The sequence below is a fragment of the Manis javanica genome, chromosome 13, assembly GCF_040802235.1.
Source record: "Manis javanica isolate MJ-LG chromosome 13, MJ_LKY, whole genome shotgun sequence".
Lineage (NCBI taxonomy): Eukaryota > Metazoa > Chordata > Mammalia > Pholidota > Manidae > Manis > Manis javanica.
In genome coordinates this window covers 18462604-18481759 of record NC_133168.1, presented here as the reverse complement: position 1 = coordinate 18481759, position 19156 = coordinate 18462604, and the positions used below count along the sequence as shown (strand labels likewise).

At 42.2% G+C, this 19156-nt stretch overlaps 1 protein-coding gene across 2 annotated transcripts; it reads right to left on the bottom strand.

The window, feature by feature from the left end:
• Nucleotides 1–3561: 3561 nt before the first annotated feature.
• On the bottom strand, nt 3562–17059 carry GJB7 (gap junction protein beta 7). Of its 2 annotated transcripts, XM_037013803.2 has the most exons (3): nt 16944–17048; nt 16160–16212; nt 3562–5248 (listed from the first exon to the last, which is right to left on the bottom strand). In XM_037013803.2, exon 3 carries the CDS (start codon nt 5219–5221, stop codon nt 4418–4420), a length of 804 nt encoding a protein of 267 aa, XP_036869698.2. In that variant the 5' UTR covers nt 5222–5248; nt 16160–16212; nt 16944–17048; the 3' UTR covers nt 3562–4417. The 2 variants fall into 2 exon arrangements, with proteins under 2 accessions (XP_036869698.2, XP_017533937.3); XM_017678448.3 differs by lacking the exon at nt 16160–16212 and having other exon boundaries at nt 16944–17059.
• Nucleotides 17060–19156: the final 2097 nt, after the last annotated feature.

Genomic DNA, 19156 nt, shown 5'->3' with positions numbered 1-19156 from the left:
TTTCTGCCATTCAACATAATGGTCTCTTCTTGGTGTTGTACTTCGGTGGATATAAGCATGCCGCTTGTGTCTTCAGCCTAATCGTCAATGTGAATGTCATCAGGAGCTGCTTTGGCTGGAAGTAAAAGAGACAAACAAGATGTTTTTACATCAGGTGGAAGTTAACCTGTCTCTCACATAACGAAAACAAAATCACGGGGATAGGCAGTTTGAGGACTGTCACGGCAACTCCATGATGGCCTCAGTGTCCCAGGAGCGTTCTCTCTGCTCTTTCATCTATAACGTCTTGGTTCCATACTCAAAGTCACCTCATGGTAGAAATATATTCACTGCAGCTCTAGCTATGATTCTCAGACTGGCAGGGAAGAGAGAAGACGTGTGTGTGTGTGTGAACCAGGTCGGCCCCACCTTTTAGCCTTCTCCAAACACCAGTCAGAATCTAGTTTTGTCAAGATGGTTTCACACTGCCGCCTGTACATGCAAAGACTTGCAAATGCACTCGTTCAGCTGGACACATCGCCACCCCCACAAAACCAGAGGGCTCCCAGGTGGGGGGGGTGGAGTAAATGTTGGGTGGATGAACGAAGAGGCAGGAGCACAGACTTTTTCCAAGAAACATTGAACTCCTAAGTACCAGGGTCCTAAGCGGTGGCGGTTCTGAGCTATAAAGAGATGAGTGATGCAGCATCCTTCAGCCCTGCCTCAGCCAGTAGTTTCCAATGTCCTCACGAAAGGGGAGCAGCCTCTCTGAGGAGCGGGACTCATCGGGCAGGCTCGACCTCCACGCAGAGTCAGATCTCAAGTCACTGGACCGACTCTTCTTTGAGATAAATGTTTTCAAATGGAAAGTGTGTGGCTAACCTAATGATAAAATACTTATTTTAGTAACAGGGATGGATGAAGATCCATTTAGTTCCCGATATTTTTATAGCAAGAGTGTGGAAACTGTATTGCTTAATACTCGCCTCCTCTGGCCCCCATCTGCACAGAGGTAACAGCGACCTTTTCCTAAAAGATAAGTGCCTGGAGTCCGCTTCTTTAACTTCACTTTCAAGTAGATGGGAATGTTGTCCTGTTTGGGTAACCCCAGAACTCATTTCACTTTGCTTTTCAACAATATATGTGTGCATTTTTAAAAGTAATCTTCATCTTCTCAGAGGAGGAAGGTAGCTTATTAGACTCTCTGACACAGAAGAAACAAGATAGGTCTGTGGGAAATGCTCAGAACTCGCCACAGTCACCACTCTCTTTCACAGCTGGAGGAAGATTTGTTTTGTGGGGGGGAAAAAAAAGACCTAATTTCATATTAAACAGCTTGTGGTAAGTTTCTCCCCAAACACCTCGCCTGGGCATCTTCCTCAGCCGTCAAGTGCACACTGACACATTTTGCTGCACATGCCTCTCAGCACTGCTGCTTTCTTCCCTCACCCATGTTTTACAGAGCTGCCAAATGCCCTCTCTTCTGTGCTCTGTGTCGTATCGAATAGACACCCAACTTAAATGTAAACTAGGAATTAATTGGCATCAATATTTAAGGAAAGTGTTAGATGCACGTGATGGATGGGAGCTGGAAGAGATCTGAGGCACTTCGGATTTTCAATTGCCTCATTTTCTTCATTAAAATTTTAAGAACAAAAGTAATGTGAAATAATGAAAAGCTTTATAAAGATAAAGTTCATCTCTCTGTCTTATCACCTGTGTTGAGCTCCTTCTACCTCTTTTCCCATTTACACAAACATTCTCTACATACACATGTAAAGGTTAGGATGCTTGATGCCCACAAGAGGAAAAGTGCAGGAGACGTGTCCTACCTCTTTTTTTCTGTTGGACAGAAAATAAATTTATGGAGAATCATGGTTTTAAGAGGACTCAGGTGCAAGACACAGAAACCCAATTTAAAGTAGCTTAAGCAAAAATGGGGAATTTCTCTCTCCTGTAACTAAATTGAAGAATGGGTGGGGGTGGAGCCAGTATTAGTGACAGCAGGACTGAAAAATTCACACACCCTCAGGTCTTTGCCTTGTTCCCTAACCCTCTGGTCTTGGCAGTCTGCCTGTCTTAAGGAAATAGGTTTAGTTTGCTCGGGAAGACTGAAGATGCAGGGAAGACTGAAGATGCAACTCCCTGCAGCCCTAGGCATTCTTTCCTACAAGCACTTGGAGATAATTTCCCTCTGGCTCTAATTAGAAGAAACCCTGTGGCCAGGGGCAAAGTCTTTAACCATAAAGATTTCGGGGACAAGTGCTGGGCAATCAAAATCACTGCACATCAGGAATGGCTTGAATGACATTAGGAAGACATCTGTTTAATGATCTGGGGAGCCTGATGTCTTAATAAAATGGTTTAAAGAAGACCTATCATTGATTGTTAATTCTGCCTTTACTAGATGTACGACCTTGAAAGAAATAACTGCCTTTTTTTGGCGGGGAGGGGAGGTCATTTTCTTCATCCCAAAGGTCACAGTCTGCTTTCTGAGCCCCAGAAGGTCCATCTTCACTTCTTTGTTGCTTCATGAAAATGGAAATTTTCTTCAGGCAGGAAGTATGTATTATATCCCTGAAGGTGCATAGCACAGTGTCTTGCTTCTGTTGATCATTGCTCAGTAAATATTAATTGATTAATAAGAGAAACAGAATAAAGATGCCAGCATATAACTGCCAATTTCTCTCAGTCAAATGCTTTGGGTTTTTACTGACACCAGGACAACCTTCAAAAGGTTCTTACAAGAGAGTCATTTTATAAATTAAATGACGTTAAAGGAAAAAAAATCACTGTCCTTCCTATCTAAGCAGCTTCATTAAAGGCCCTTGCATCCATTACCCTTCCATCTCTGTGAAAAATGGAAAACCAAAGAATGAAAATATGTAACAATCCTTTTTGCTTGAGCAGGACTTGTTGGCGTAACTGATGTAAAGAGGCTGAGACCCCCAAAAACATTTTTGGCAGCAAACTCAGACTGGAAAATTCCTTCATTTCTATTTTAGTTTAGCATACCAAAACCCTATTTTTTAGATCCCATGCCATGCTCAGGGCCTCAAAAACCTTAAACCTCTTCAACCATCAATCATTGTTCAAAGAAAAAAAAAATTATTCCTTTAAATCCTTCAAGGGTCACCTGCATTTGCAAAGGCTGGATGTTTCCATGTCAAATGGGAAAGCACATGGGTGTTGCTGCACGTGATTTGGGGTATGAGTTGAAGAATGGAAAACCACAGAGTTCACCTTCCTCTCTGCACAGTTAAGACAGATGATGACACTGTCTGTAAACCACATAAAGGCACAAATTACCTTCATTATGCATGAATTGTAGTAAGACATTTTCTGTTGAAGAAGGCAGGCGGTGGAAGACATGACATGATTGGTTTCAGCTAAATTTACATTTCTATGCACTGACTTTTTGTTAAAAAGTTCCCAGCAGAGAATAATGATTTCTGAGCTATCTTTACCAAGCAGAGTTGCAAATCCTGTTCTAAAAATGTCAGAACAAGTTTCATTTTACAGAATAATCATACCCAGTGCAGCCAAGTAATGATATTGGTGACAGCCAAGTAACACTGCAAAACCATTTCATTTTTATTCTGGAGAAGCGCACATATGTTAGAATATTAAATCCAAGAAGAATATATCTGTGATTTTTATACAGGAAAGTAAGAGAAAGCTATGGTCTTCAGATTAAGTGGTCATAAACACGTCTTTATTCGTTGACATGTTTTGCATCAATGTAGCAGTACAGTGCTCATTTTATTATCTATTCCAGAGGGAGATGTACTACTAAACTGTAGGCAAACTGTGACAGATTGTATAATACATTGTGAATTCCTCACTTCAAAAAGATTCAACAGTATGGAAATTGCGCAGCATTGCAATGTTCCACGGTGAAAGAGAAGTGTCAGGTATTGAGGGGGCATGTCCTTTTTCTGAGTCCTCCCCGGCCCCCATCAGTCGGCTTCTTTCCCGGGGCCTCCCTCCCTGCGGGACTGCACAGTGACCTTCTCGGAGTGTCTGCTAGCTCAGTCCTAAATGGACTGTTTCAGTAGTGTTTGCTTTTACCTTGGAGACCACTTCGCCCCCTGCTCCCCGTGGGCTTTCTCTCCACAGCCTCAGTCGGCCTGGGCCACTTCGGAAAGAGCCTTAGCGCCTCCGTGACCATCACGTTTATCAACAGGGTCACTTTTTATATTTTCCAGTTGACAGATCAAAGCACTCTGAATCATGCTATCAGTTGGATTTCTTCAGATTCATTGTTGATTGACTATTAAAACACAACTCAGGGGACCCACATGAACCCTACAGGGAGACAATGAGAACTCTAACATACATAACCGAGTGCATATGGAAATTTTTAAGATTCCTTTCAAATGACAATTAAGGCCCACACCCTTTGTCTTGCCTAAGGAGGGACGCAGGTTTTCCTCGCCTAACCCTCGTGCGGCACGCGGTAGCTCTGCTCCATTCCGCGGGGCGGGCTCCCAGCGGAGTCCTCACGGTGGTCCTGCAGCAGGGCCGGGGCCCCTAGCTCAGCGCGGTTGGGGGACCTGAGGTTGCGGCGCTCCCACGCTGAAGACCTGAGTCTTTTAGGGTATTTTTGAAGCCAGTACTTAATCAGCCACTTGAGAACCAAAAAGCTCAGTTCAGTGATATTCAACACAACGCACAGGCCTGAGCTGACCACCAAGAAGAGGGTGAAGACGGTTTTCTCGGTGGGTTTAGAGATGAAGCACTCCACAGTGCTGGGGCAAGGCTTCAAGTCACACTTCACGAGGTGGGGAACACTGAACCCATCGTACAGCTTGTAAAATAAAACCAGGAAGCCGATTTCCAAACCAGTTCTAACCAGGAGGCTGACCAGGTGAGCGCACCACAGGCCCCCGCCCCTCCTACCCGGGCCGACGGAGAGTCTCTCTCTGGGCCTTTTCTCTCTACCCTCGCAGGAGGCTGCATGCAGAACCACCAGAAGGGAAGGTGTGGAGACCACGATCAGCTGTAAGGCCCAGAGTCTGGCCTGGGAGATGGGGAAGAAGTAGTCAAAGCACACATTTTCACAACCGGGCTGTCTGACGTTGCACTCAAAGTCCTTCTGCTCATCTTTCCACACCTGCTTTGCTGTCGCCACGTAGACCAGCACACGGAGGATGCACACAGCCACAAGCCAAACCCGCCCCGTCTCCGCTGAGTGTTCATTGACTCCACTCAGGAGGTCTCTGAGGAACAACCAGCTCATGACTTAGGCTCAAAAGAAGGCAAGGTTCTGCAAAAGAAAACAATTTCATCATGATTCATTCATTTCTCTTCCGTTGATTATTTCTATATCCTTTTTTGATTATGGGATTATAGAAAATAAACTCAAGTTTCTGTGTTACCACAAGACCAATAAAGGGCTAAGAATCCTATAAGATATGGTCACTTCCAGACAAGATGACACAATGGCTCCACAGAAGTAACTGGCTGACCCCATGCCCTGTTTAATTTGGAGTTTGGTTGGTCACCCCACATACAATATGCCATTTTCAAACAAACCCTAGTTTATTGCTTCTCTTTAAGAATGGATGGGTTTTGTTGCTGATGGAAAAATAATTAGATATGAATCCCAAAGTGACTTTGATATCTTGAGGTTCCCCTCATATGCTAGCTTCTTGTAGTCTGAGTCTCTCTTCACTTTCTAACTTGTCAGTGCCCCTCCCCAGTCCTTAAAGGTCATTCCCTGCGCCTGCTTCTTCCTGTGTCCCACGTCCCAGACCAGCTCCTGAGCTCGCCTAGAGTTCAGCAGTGAAGGGCAAGGCTCTTCAAGATGAACTCCTTCCAACTCGAGTTCCCTCACCCTCCAGACCCACTTAGACCCGTAACCAGCTAACCGGCTTCACCCGGTTTTGAAGGGTGAGTCAGTCTCCTCTGGCCTCGAAGTGGTCATTCTGCTTCTACATCCCATCCTTGATCTGCCCGTTCTCCCTGTGACGTATTCTGTATCGTCAGCCTCCACCGTTCCCTCCTCTCGGCGTGTAAATGTGCGTAAGTGCCGCCCATCTTCAGCGGGGGCGCCTGCACAGCTTCTCTTCCTGACAGTCTGTCTTTCCTTTGTCCCTTATTTCGACTTTCTGAACTACTATTTACTCTGTTTATCTGTTCACCATTGCATTTCACTTTTCATGAGCACTTCCACTCAACTACCAAATCGTCTAGATACTTTGGATTTCATTTATTTTTTTCTATGACATTTGATACTGTGGACTGCACTTCTGTTCTTGATATTTTTTCAGCCTTGACTTTGAGACTCTTCTACCTTCCCTTTCTGTTGGTCTGGTCCCCTTGGTTGTGCCAACTTAGCTTTCTTTGTCCACCTCTTAAGAGCTCTGTCTTCTGCTCTTTTCTCACTCAAATGCTCTCCTTAGAAAATCTCATTTGTTACCATGGATTCAACTACTGCTTTCAGGTTTCTGACTCTCAAATCTTTCACTCTTCCTCAGGTTTCCGAATCGCACTGCCACCTGGTCACCATCGAAATAACCCAGGGTATCTCAAACTTGATATGTCCATGTTTGAACTTATTATCTGCCCTGCCCGTTGATTTCTTTACCTTGCTAAATGGCCTCACCAATACCCAAGCACCCAAGTTGGAAATCTCACATTCATCCTGGACTCCTCTCTTAAGACCATTTATTACTTGCTCACCAAGGCCTTGTGATTCCTCCTGCATATCTCAAAGTCATCGCCAAGTCCCTGCTGAAATCTCTCTTGCCTATCCAGCATTCCACTGCTTTCCATTTCCAGTCTCATCATCTCTTCCCCTCCCCTCCTGCTACATCCTTGATGCTGCTTGACTCTTTTGGGCCTGTCTCTGGCCATCCCTTTTGCTCTTTTCCCTGTACAAGCTGATAGGAAGCGAGGGAGCCTTCCTTTTCGTTTCAGTGACATTGTCTTTCCAGCATTCTCTGCTGCCGTCATGTTCTGTGACTAAGCTCCGTGGGCTGGGCCCTGACTTTTGTTTGCTGGGTCCACCATATGCTCAGCACTCTCTGTTCAGTGCTTTCGAGTTGGTCTCTTACAACCACCCTGAAAGTGGGTTTTTGTTTGATTGGTTTGGTTTGTTTGTTTATGGTGGCAGTTGTTTTGTTCTTTCAGATGAGAAAACAGACTCTGAGAAATGCAGTTGCAAAGTAAGATGCAGAGGAGGGTTCGAACCCCATTTCCATGACTCCAAAACAGAGCTGCTGGGCGGTGGCGCCACTGGGGATGGTGACTCTTTGTCACAGCAGCTGCCTGTGCACTGCAGGGTGGTCAGCGGCGGCCCTGCCCTCTACCAGCCAGATGCTGCGACCACCATCTTCTGTCCCCATTTGTGACAACCAGAAATGGCTCCAGACATTGCCACATGTACCCTAGGGCAAGTATTCCAGTTGAAAACCACTGCTATTTTTTTTTTGCTTTCTTCCTTCCTTCCTCCCTCCCTCCCTTCCTTCCTTTTTTCTTTCTTTCTTCCTTTCATTTTGTTCTCTCTCTCTCTTCCTTCCTTCCATCCCTCCCTCCTCCCCCATCTCTTTCTCTTGCTCTTTCTTTCTTTCACTTGCTTGCTGCTGCTCTTAACTTTCTACTATGATCAGAAATGTGGACTGTAGTTCAAGGTCTGCTGCTAATACACTTTGTGATTTCTCAAGTAAAACACTTTGCCATTTCTGATCTTATTTCTTATTACAAAAATGAATTATATCTTGCTTTCTCCATAGACTCAGCCAAAAAGAGTATCATGGAAATGATGATGTGAGGGCACCCAAGAAGGTAGGAGAATCGGGGCCTTGTTATGACAGCACACCTGCTGGAGCACAGCACATTATCTCCTGCAGAGAGGACAGTCTGTAGCCCACACCCCGGAGCCCTGACAGGAGATGTATTCAGAGAAAACAGACACACGTACACCATGCTGTGCTCACCAGGGAATAAGTACTTCAAGGTTCTTGGGTTTCAAAGCATAAACAAAATTGTAATAAATAAAAAGGATTCTCAAATCCACCTGAAAGGTTAATGTCTCCATGAATTACTAAAACAAAGCCCCAAAGATTAAAAAGGGGGGAAAAAAGTATCATGTTTCCCTGACATGTGTCACTGGGCATTTGTCCATATTACCCAAGATGGTATTTATGTAACATTGCAAAACATTTGAAAGTACCCTGCTAGGCATTTTAGAGAAGGGAGGAAGGTAAGAATGGATCCAGATGACTGTTAGAAGAAAAACTGTAAGAAAGCAACTAGTGTTTGAACAGCATCAGAAGACAGAAATGTGTCAGGATTATGAATTTCATTTGACTGAGAAATGGTCATCCTGTTTTGAAATTTTCTGCTAATGGAAAGGCAGTGACTTTTCTCAGAAGGGAGGAAGGAGTGTTCTAACATAAGTTCACCTTTAATCGAGGGGGTTTAGCATGATGGGTAAGAGACTAGGGACAGTGTTGGACTCCTTGGGTTCAAGTCCAAGTTCATCTCTGATGATAATACCTACCTCTTGGGACTCAAAATAGCCTGATGCATGGTAGATGCTCAATAAGCATTATCATTATTATTTTCTTATTTTGTCATTAAAAACCTTTTCTTGGTGTCAAAGTGAAGTCTTTCCAATTGCAAGTTGAATATTTTTTTTCCTAACTCTGTTCCTGTTAAGGTGGATGGTAATTAACAATCTCCATGTAATAGCCCTTTAAGTATTTGAAAGCTTAAATAAAATCATTAGCTCAACCTTTTTACCTCTTAATCATAATTCACATTATTTCCTTATTTTTAAAATAAGGGTCATTAATTTATCTCTTCTCTTAAATCAACAAGGATTACTCCCAATTTTTAAAGAGTTTCCATTTACCAATTCTAATGTACCAATTCTCCTGTAACTTTCTCCTGTCTTTTAAGAAATAGCAGTTAACTGCACAGGAATTTAGTTTGGAAAATTCAGTTAATCAAATATTTTCAGAAAGTAAAATATAAAATATTCCCAGTATCAGGAATAATGTTGGAAATGTAAAAATCTTATTTTTTAATTTTTCATCTCAATTAAAAGTGGAGGTGGGAAAAAGGTGCTAGGATAGCCAGATTTCCACATGCAAAAGAAGGAATGGATTCCTACCTCATACAATTTTTAAAAATTAACTCAAAGTGGGTCAGTATAAGAACTAACACTATAAAACTCTTAGAATAATACATAGGGATAAATCATCATGACCTTAGGTAATGATTGTTAGATAAGGCACCAAAGCATGAATAACAAAAGAAACAAAATAGATAAATTGGATTTCATCAAAGTTAAAAACGTTTGTTTATCAAAGGACATTATCAGGAAGGTGACAAGACAACCAAGAAAAGGAGAAAAAAATATTGATAAGCCATCTGTCTGGTAATATCTAGAAACATAAGTGTTAGGGTGCAGGCTTCCGAGGCTTCCCCAGAGAACAAACTACACAGGCATAGAGATGTAAATTCAAGCAAAGTCTTTATTCAGCCAACTAGTTGGGGTCCAAGTCAGCCCGATGCAGCGGGTCTCAACAAGGACCCCGAGCACTCAGAGCCAAGGGTTTATATAGCAATTTCAAAGCACTTAACTCATAGCAATTTTCTATAACTATACATTATTCTTGCAAGACATATATCCTGGGGTTAAGCAAGGGCAGGGTAAGACTACTCCTCAATGGTTAGGGAGGTTCTGCACGATAAGCTTGGTATGTAAGATTTACTGACCAAGGTTAGCTGACCAAGGGTCACAGCTGCCCACCACCCGGTGCTCATGATTAACTTGTTTTTCAAGGCCTTACCCAGTTCCAGTTTTTCTTTCTAAGTCACATAAGGAACTACAAAACTCAACAACAAAAGACAATTTGAAAATGGGCTAAAGATTTGAATAGACGTGTCTTCAAAGAAGATAAACAAATGGTCAATCCACAAATGCAAAGATGTTCAATACCATCAGTCATTAGGGAAATGCAAATGAAAACTACAATATTAGATACCACTTCACACTAGGATGAGTATCATTTTAAAAATGTAAAATAACGTGTTGGTAAGGATGTGGAGAAATTACACAGAGCTGGTGGGATGTGGAGAAATTATACAGGGTTGGTGGGAATGTAAAATGGCACAGTCACCGTGGAAAATAGGTTGGCAAGTCAAAAAGCTAAACATAGAATTACCGGCAATGCCATTTCGGGGTTATATATCCCCAAAAACTGAAAGCAGGGGCTCAAAGAGATATTCATATGCCAGTGTTCATTTCAATATTATTCTCAACAGCCAACAGCTAGAAACGATCCAAGTTACCATCAACAGCTGAGTGGACACAAAAAGGTGGTATATATGGAATAATATTCAGTCATAAAAAGCAATGAAGTTCTGATACATAGTACAGCCAAGATGAACCTTGAAGATGTTATGGTAAGTGAAGTAAGTCCAACACAAAGAACAAACATGGTGGGGGCATCCACCGTAGTTATAAGAGGTATCCAGAAGAAGCAAATTCTTAGAGACAGAAAATAGGTCACAGTTTATTTGGAACTGGAAGGAAAGGAAAATGGGTAGTTATTGCTTAATGGTTAAAGAGTTTTGCTTGGGGAAGAAAAAGTTTGGAAATAGTGGCAGTAGTTGTACAATACTGATAACATAATTAATGCCATTCAATTGTACACTCAAAAATGATTAAAATGGCAAATTTTATGTTATGTATATTTTACCCCAATGAAAAAGTTCCTATTTAATATCCTATTTAGAATCTAAGGGAACAAAAGGGGTCCAAATAACCTGGGCATTTGAGGAGAACTGTTAGGTAGGGAGCAGAAATAGGGACAAAGGAAAATATGAATAAGACTTATCAATAAAAAAAATTCTTAGATAATTTTATGTTTTCATGATTTTGCTCATATTTTCTACAGTAAAAACAGGCAAAATTAAATCTGAAAAAAGCCTAATAAAAAAGAAACACTGAGAAATCAGAGAACTATCACTGTTTCACGTGCATGTCTTTTCTAACAGTTGGAAGTTGAAAAGGCCTGTCCATAGAATAAAGGTTTACAAATCAAGTTTATCAATATACACCTGGAATGTTACCATGGAGGAAAATCACGTGACAATTCGGGTTCAATCTTTCTTGCCTCTAAACACATGTCCCTGACTCCCCAAATTACGTATCTCCAGCCCAGGCCTCTCACCTCTGTGCTCCAGCTGCATCCTTGTCACCTCCACTAGGATGTCGTCTCATAAACCTAAGGTGTCCAGAAGTGAGCTCCCGCTGTCGCTTATTCCACTTGCCGCCTCCTCCCAAAACACGGCTCCTCCTCCAGGCCTCCCTCCCGACCTCAACTACCCGCCACCACCCACCCTACTGCGGAAGCTGGAAGCCTGGGAGCTGCTCTTCACCTTCTGTCTGCCCCAAGCCCCACGTCCAGTCTGTAGTCAAGTCCGAAGTTTCTATCTCTTAAATATGACCCGAAACTTTTCATTCTATTCATCTGCTCTGCCACCACCCTGGTCCGAACCTCCGTGGTCCCCTGCCTGGTGCACCATCATAGCCTTCCTGTCTCCCCTTTTCCCATTCTTGGCGGCCTCCGAATCATTCTCCATTCCACAGCCAGAATAACAGTTCAAGTGGAGATTTATGTCATCTCGTTTTTCTGCTTAATGCCCTGACATGGCTTCCCATTTGCACTTAGGGTAGAAAAAGAAAGCCAAATACTCACTGGATGACGAAGCCCTGCTTCCACGGTGCCCTTGCCCCGTTTCTCTGACCTCGTCTTGCATCTCCAAGCTACATGAATTCCAGGCCTGCTCCGCTTTCACCTCCTCCTCTGGACCCTGAGTGCATTTTGCTCCCCGTACCTGCAGCTCTCCTGTCTCCTTCGCCTGAACCAGAGACGCTTTCCTTGATCCTACCAATTAAATTTAGTCTTCCTTGGTACTCTCGTGTGTAATAGTGGTCTCTTTTCCTTCATGCCACTTATAACTTAGAATCACATACTTAAGCGATTAATATCTCTATAGTCTGTCTGTTTTCTGTTTTACAAAGAAGGGGTTAAGGTTGTCAGATTGAGCAAATAAAAATGCAGGATATCCAGTGAAATTTGAAATTCCGATAAACAAGGAATGATTTTTTACTATAAGTATGCCACCCAATATTTGAGATTACTTATATTAAAAAAGTATTCACTGAGTCTGCTCACATTCACCAACACCCACTTTGGTGAGAAGGTGCATCCTTCCCCACCCCCACCTACCTACGTCTCCCCCTCTCAAGCGCCCACATGATTCACGTCTCCAGGCTGTTGCTACTCCCCCTCCTTTCTGCCCCGCCTTACCTCACGGCCTCCCAAGTGCGATCTGTCTCTGCAGATCTGTCCTGAACCTTGGCACATACCGGAGCCCTTGGTGATATAACACCTTATCTAGTCTCATAGAGATTGCTTCTCCCCAAAGAACCTTATGTGCTGTTGGAGTCAAAGACCATGTTTTCTACCTGTTCTGGGCCCTCCAAAGTGGTTAGCATAAAGCAGTTGTTCAGTAAATATTTGTTAGCTACATTTAGCAAAAGAAACAGCAAAGTTGAGTTTCAGCTAAATATTCAGTCTCAAATTTCTTTGCATTTTGCCAAGAATGAAGCACCCATGCAGTCCTCATGGGCCTTAATTCTTCCCCCTGATCACTCTAAGAGAATTCAGCTCAAAGAAAAAATTAAAGTAATTTTCATATCACTCAACTGTCATATCTAATACTAATATTGACAGGAAGTATCCATTCATTCCTATGTACTCAATTCAAATGTCAAATTTATAGAAAAGCGTGGTTTTCATTACTGGCATCAATGTTGATTCAGTTGTTTCATAGTTTTATTAAAAACCCCAGATGGAATGTAGCTGGGAAATGGGGCCAGCGTGTGTGGGGGTACACGTGCATATGCACGTGCCAGAGGTCTAAGAAGTCAGAATCGTCTGGTTGGCTCAATAATGACTGACTAATCGTTTTAACCCTCCTCTTCACAACAGACACCTATCTAATCCTCAAAATGGGGACTTTGGAGGAAAATTGTGTAAATGGAAAATTTTAAATAACTATTCCCTGTGTGCTGCATATTCAGGAGTCACAACCGAATGAATACCTACAGAAAATATATCTGTACATGTCAAATTCTGCTCACTTAGAAGGAACTTGCTTTAGAGTATCACCGTGAGTGAAGAGATATGCGTAAGTTCATTTGAAGCACTTAGGACAGCACCTGGTGCATAACAAATATCAATTTAAGTATCATCTTCATCAAACCAGTAAAATTTGAAGAGCCTCCCCCTCCCCCAAAATCCAACCAAAAGTCCCCCACCAACTATTCCAAGGTTCTACTAACCGATCAAGAGAAATGAAGAGTACAGTCACAGAAATTAAGAATACAAGAAGTTAAGAATTCAATCAAGAGAAACTGAGAATAAAATATGACATCCTGGAGTGAGAGCAAAGTCATGCTAAATTAAAAAAGTCAGAATTCGGAGACAAACACCTCCTTTCCTAATCATGAGAAACTATTAGCTATTTACAGAAGAAACCCATCCCAAAAAGATTACCTATTTGCATTCCTTGGATAACCTGGAAAACACTAGAATGTTGGTAAATACAAGGGTATAGATTATGCAAGACCTTGAGCATCAAGGTGAGAATTGGAAACTTATTTTCCAGTCATAGCAACCAAACTGTACCCTGAGTAAAGTGGATAATAAATGAAGGAAGAGAAGCTAACCCAACTGTGTAGTCCTGCGACTGGAATAATGACCCGTCAGCAAACGTTAGCAAAAGTACAAAGTTCTGCAAGAAAGACAGATGCACAGAAACTACATTGCATGTTTCTATACCTAGAGAAAACACTCTGATGTGCAGATGTGAAATATTCCATTTCTGTCTTCTACAGCCAAGGATCCTGGATTTTCTGGGACAAGCCTATAGAAAACATGCTAAGCTGTTGTTAGAACTAGTGAGAACACATACAAGGGTCAAGTTCCAAAAGTGAGTTACAACAATCATGTTGTATGGGCAAGGAGAGTTTGTGCGTCTGAGTTTTGTACCTCCTGGATTGCATGCATGTCTGTTACACTCATTTGATTCTTGTTACTCCAATTTGCCTAGCAACCTTCTGAGTAATAATTTTCTTGACGAGGAGATTAGATAGATACAGAGTCTCTGGGGAGAAGCTTTATAAAGTAGGGTCCTCCGGGCTTGGTTAATGCGGATGAACTGACTCAGCACTGGGTGAACCAGGCACCTGAGCTCCTGAACCTTCAGGACTGAATGCAGCCCACCCATCCTCTGAACTGCAGCATGAGCTTTGCTATGCCAGCAGCTCCCCACCACATAGGGGTCTTAACTCGTGTGGTTCAGGGACTGGCAAGCTGGAGCTGGAGACCTGCTCTGTAATGACTAAATAATGCTGTTTGGAACTTGTGTTTGAGGGACACTGGATTTCCAACTACTTTGCAGAACCCGGTTCCTGCATGACTGGTCCCCTCACTCCCTCTGTGAGGTTGCTGGATTTTCTGGTTCATTTATAACTCTGCCCTACCTTGCGCACAAATCATTCAACCTCTAAAGAAAAGAGTTTCCTCTCAAGGGCTTCTTTCTCCCTCTGAGGCACGCTGAGCATGTTGTCGGTTACAGCTCCCTTTAAACCCCCTGTTTGAATACAACACATTTTCAGTTTTAGAGGTAGCCCGTTTGGAAAACCCATAAAGCAGAGTGTTTTGATTTTTTGTTTTTTTTTTTGAGAGGGCATCTCTCATATTTATTGATCAAATGGTTGTTAACAGTTAACAACAATAAAATTCTGTACAGGGGACTCAATGCACAATCATTAATCCACCCCAAGTCTAATTCTCATCAGTCTCGGATCTTCTGAAGCACAATGAACAAGTTTTTACATGGTGTACAAATTCTTACATAGTGAATAAGTTCTTACATGGTGAACAGTACAAGGGCAGTCGTCACAGAAACTTCCGGTTTTGATCACGCATTATGAACTATAAACAATCAGGTCAAATATGAATATTTGTTTGATTTTTATACTTGATTTATATGTGAATCCCACATTTCTCCCTTATTATTATCATTATTATTATTATTTTTAATAAAATGCTGAAGTGGTAGGTAGATGCGAGATAAAGGTAGAAAACATAGTTTAGTGCTGTAAGAAAGCAAACGTAGATGATCAGGTGTGTGCCTATAAGCTAAGTATTAATCCAAGCTAGACAAGGGCAGCAAAACATCCACGGATGCAGAAGATTTCTCTCAAAACAGGGGGTTGAGGTTCTAGGCCTCACCTCTGTTGATCCCCAATTTCTCACCTGATGGCTGTGCCTGTCTTAGGTTGTTTTTCCCTTGAGGAATCTTACGCGTCTCTGGCTAACCAGTCATCTTCCGGGGCCATACAGGGAGATGTAAAGTTGGTAAGTGAGAGAGAAGCCATATTGTTTGAAGAGGTTAGCTTTTTACTTCTTTGCAGATTTATGTCCTGTGGCTTCTATGCCCAGCATTTGTCTTGAGGTATCTTTACCACTTGGAGGAATTATGATACTCAGTAAATTCGATATGAAAAGCAAAGTGTTTTTTAACCCAGGATCATGGCCCCTGAGGGTCTGCTGTTAAATTCTCTCAAGGGCCTAAGGGAAGTTTATGTGTGTATTTTGTTCTTATGTTTTTTTTAAAAAAAAGTAACACTGGATGACTAGCTCATAACTAAGGACTCCCACGGGATTTCAGCATTCATGTTGATCAGGATTTGACAAACTACACAGCTTTCAAAACAAACCCAGTCTACGGCCTGCTTTACAAACAAACTTTTCTTTGGATGCAGCCATGCCCATTCATTTACTATTTTCTGTGGCTGCTTTCATGCTAAAATACCAGAATTGACTAGTTGCAACAGAGCTACCAAGGCCCTCAAAACCTAAAATATTTACCAACTGGCTTTTTGCAGAAAAAGTTTGCTGACCTCTGACACATCATATATAAAATCATATTGAGCCTAGTTGAGAATTTTCATTGTTTGGGCTTATGAGAAACCCAGGATGGGTCATGCTCATGAGAAAGTCAAATGAAGCTGCGCTGAGAGCCGGCAGCAATGAAGCCTGCCAGTGGTTTGGACGGAGACAGGGGAGGAAGAATCCCTTACCCATTCCGTGGTGAGAGAGGGAGGGCCAGCTCCTGCAGTCAGTATCTTATTCTCTGAATGAGGAGAAATGTAACTTCAGCAAAACATCTTTTGTCCACTAAAGTTTAGTTAATTTTACTTTTATTGATTTTGTCATGTTTGATTTTTCTCTTGTCAATACAGTCGCATAAAAGCCATAAGTCTAATGATTGACCTATAGATGTAAAATCTACTTTTAGGTTTTATAGATATAAAAACAGTTTACTAAAAAATAGATTGTTAACACTGAGGGCCACGAGCAACCCTGACTAGGAGAGTATCACCCACACGGGCTGATGCGCGTACATGTGTAAGGCTTGCCAGGTATTTTTAATCTTGCATGAATAAAGGCGTTGTCATGTTTAGAGGCTTCTCTCTTAGGAACAGAGCAAAGGCTATCCTCAAGTCACATAGAAAGAGCCACCGAAAGGTCCTGGGCTGTTTCCCTGGGCCCCCATTGTCTCACTCAGACACACCAGCCCACACCCTGTGCCCAGGGCAGGCGTTCTGACTTGGCCACAACCTCCAAAAGCCCTCAAGTCAATCACACATTCCAAATAAGCAACTTTCCTTAGAGGCAGCTTATCTAGAACGGGCATCTGTGATGCTGCGTCAAGCTGATAACAGGATGTTGAGGTTTGTAATAATCAGGATTCCTTCTCTCTCCAGATCTTTTTGGAAAAAGTCATGAGTACCCAATTACAAGAAACCCCATTTTCCCATTAAATAAACACATCCTATCAAAAGGGGAACAAGCCCAACTTACCTCTTGACACAAACGTGGAGATGAAGAAGAGATTCAGTCAGTGTTCTTCCGATGAAAAATCATGAGTTGATTGTTATTTCCCTGAAAGGAAACTGGTGCTTTAAGCTCAGGAAAATGGAGTCTAGTGGTTTCCAAGGTAGTGTCAACCAAACAGGTGTAACCTGATCATTTGTTTTGGCTCATAACTTGGAGGAGAATTCATGTGTCCCTGCTATTTACAATATACATTAAAGGACAGTTGGAACTAGACAAAGGAATTCAAAGCCACTCACATACACACGGTTCATGGAACGTCTCTTTTTACAAAACCTTGTCATCATCTACACAAAGAAGCTGGAACAATGACAGAGTGTGTTTCATCACTTTAAATGACTCTCCAAGATTATTTTCCAAAACCTATGTACAAAAAAGCCCAAAAGAACAATTTAAGTCAATCTTAAGATGAACTTACTTTAACTTCATATGCCTTATTCTTAGAAATCCCGAAAGTGAAAATGCATAGTAAAAGTCACTTTCCCAACTCAAGAAGCATTGATAACAGGTATTTTCTGTTTATGACAAGCAGATGAGAGAGAGAGAGATAAGTGTTTTATCTTTGGGGGACCATTTCTAGGAGTGAGTTCAACTAAAATTAGAGATGTGAGAATGACATGAAATCATTTCGTTTTTGGAATAAGAGCTTAGAAACAATTTTGCAGTGGAAATATTAGATATCATGAAATTTAATGCCTTCATTTTAAAGATAAGAAAACAGAACCACAAAGGGCAGCCTGCCTCAGGTCCCAGATCCAGCATAGAAAATAGAGAAGAGAACTGGGGCTGAAACTTCCTGCCTTACACTGTGACAGCTGCCTGCAAGGGCCACGTGAACTTCCATGCACGTTCTCTCATAGGGTCTTAATGTTCACGACCTTTCAAGTTATTCCACATATTCACATATTCAATCCAAAATTCAAGAAGAGTACAGTTTATTTGAAAATTTATCAGCTTATACTGTTAATTACATTACTTGATAATTACTGGATAAACCTTCTCCATACCCAATAAAGCAAATTTTGTTTTGTTTTGTTTTGTTTTGTTTTTACAGAGATCCCAGCATTCCAGAATGGGTTACCCAGTTTCCAAAGGGTTATTAGAAGCCTGAGCATAAGCCTTGTCTCTAGAATTGATCATCTCTTCCAATTTCGACTCCTTTGTTTATAATTAGCACTTACTAAACTTTATATATGAACTTAAAACATTTGTCTGTGCTGAGACACTTTCTGCCAGGAACGGTTGGGCTGACACCGTTTGTTGTTAGAGCGACCTTCGGGGGCCTTACTGAAGCCCTGGTGCTAATGACTCAGAGGTTCCCAGCCCTCCAATAACGTCAGCAGGAAGCAGTTGATGTTCAGCACGGCAGAGGCGCAATTTTCTAGACAAATATCCCTGCCCTCCAGGATCTTGCAGCACAATGAGGTAACAACTCCTCAATAAATGGCAGCTCTCATTATCTCTGCCTACTGAAAGCAAAACTGACCTTGGGTTATGAGATCTTGCAGCACCTTGAAGAGAAGCTAAGGGAGGGAGAAATCACCAGGAGAGGGATAACTAGGAGACGCTCTGCAGAACAGGTGGGATATGGTTGGAACTTTAGGGAACAAAAAGGCCAAACAAGGGTGTGTTCTGGGCAAAGTGCTTCTGCTGAACCCTCCACCTTCTCAGTTACACTCACAACTCTTTCTCTGCTTTTGACAAAGATTTAATTCTTCCATCTCCATTGTTTGTTTGGAAGAAACAAACATAATAAAGACTGTAAAAGAGAGTGGAGTATTATATTAGAAATAACACCACTCCGAAGTCAAAACTCTAAAGGTGAAGAGAAATAAGAGAAGAGAGACCTGGAAACAATATGAAATGAATACTGTGAACTTTCTTCTCTTCTGCTCCCTTAAGATTTGGATTTTGGTAGCTTTCCCTTTAGGATGAGAATGTGACCCCACAGGATGGCTGCAAGAGAGGCAGTGTCGGCCAGAGCCTCCGAATGTCCAGTGTGTCCCCCTGGATAAGCTGCACAAGGGCAGGGGCTGCAGGGGTCGCTCCATGAAGAAAGTCCACAGAGTCATGCTGAGTGCAGACACCATATAAAGAGACACAACCAAGGTCCTGAGGTCAACATTTCAGCTGGCAGCGATGTCAGAATGACAGGTGACTTGGGAGCCATCACACACAGA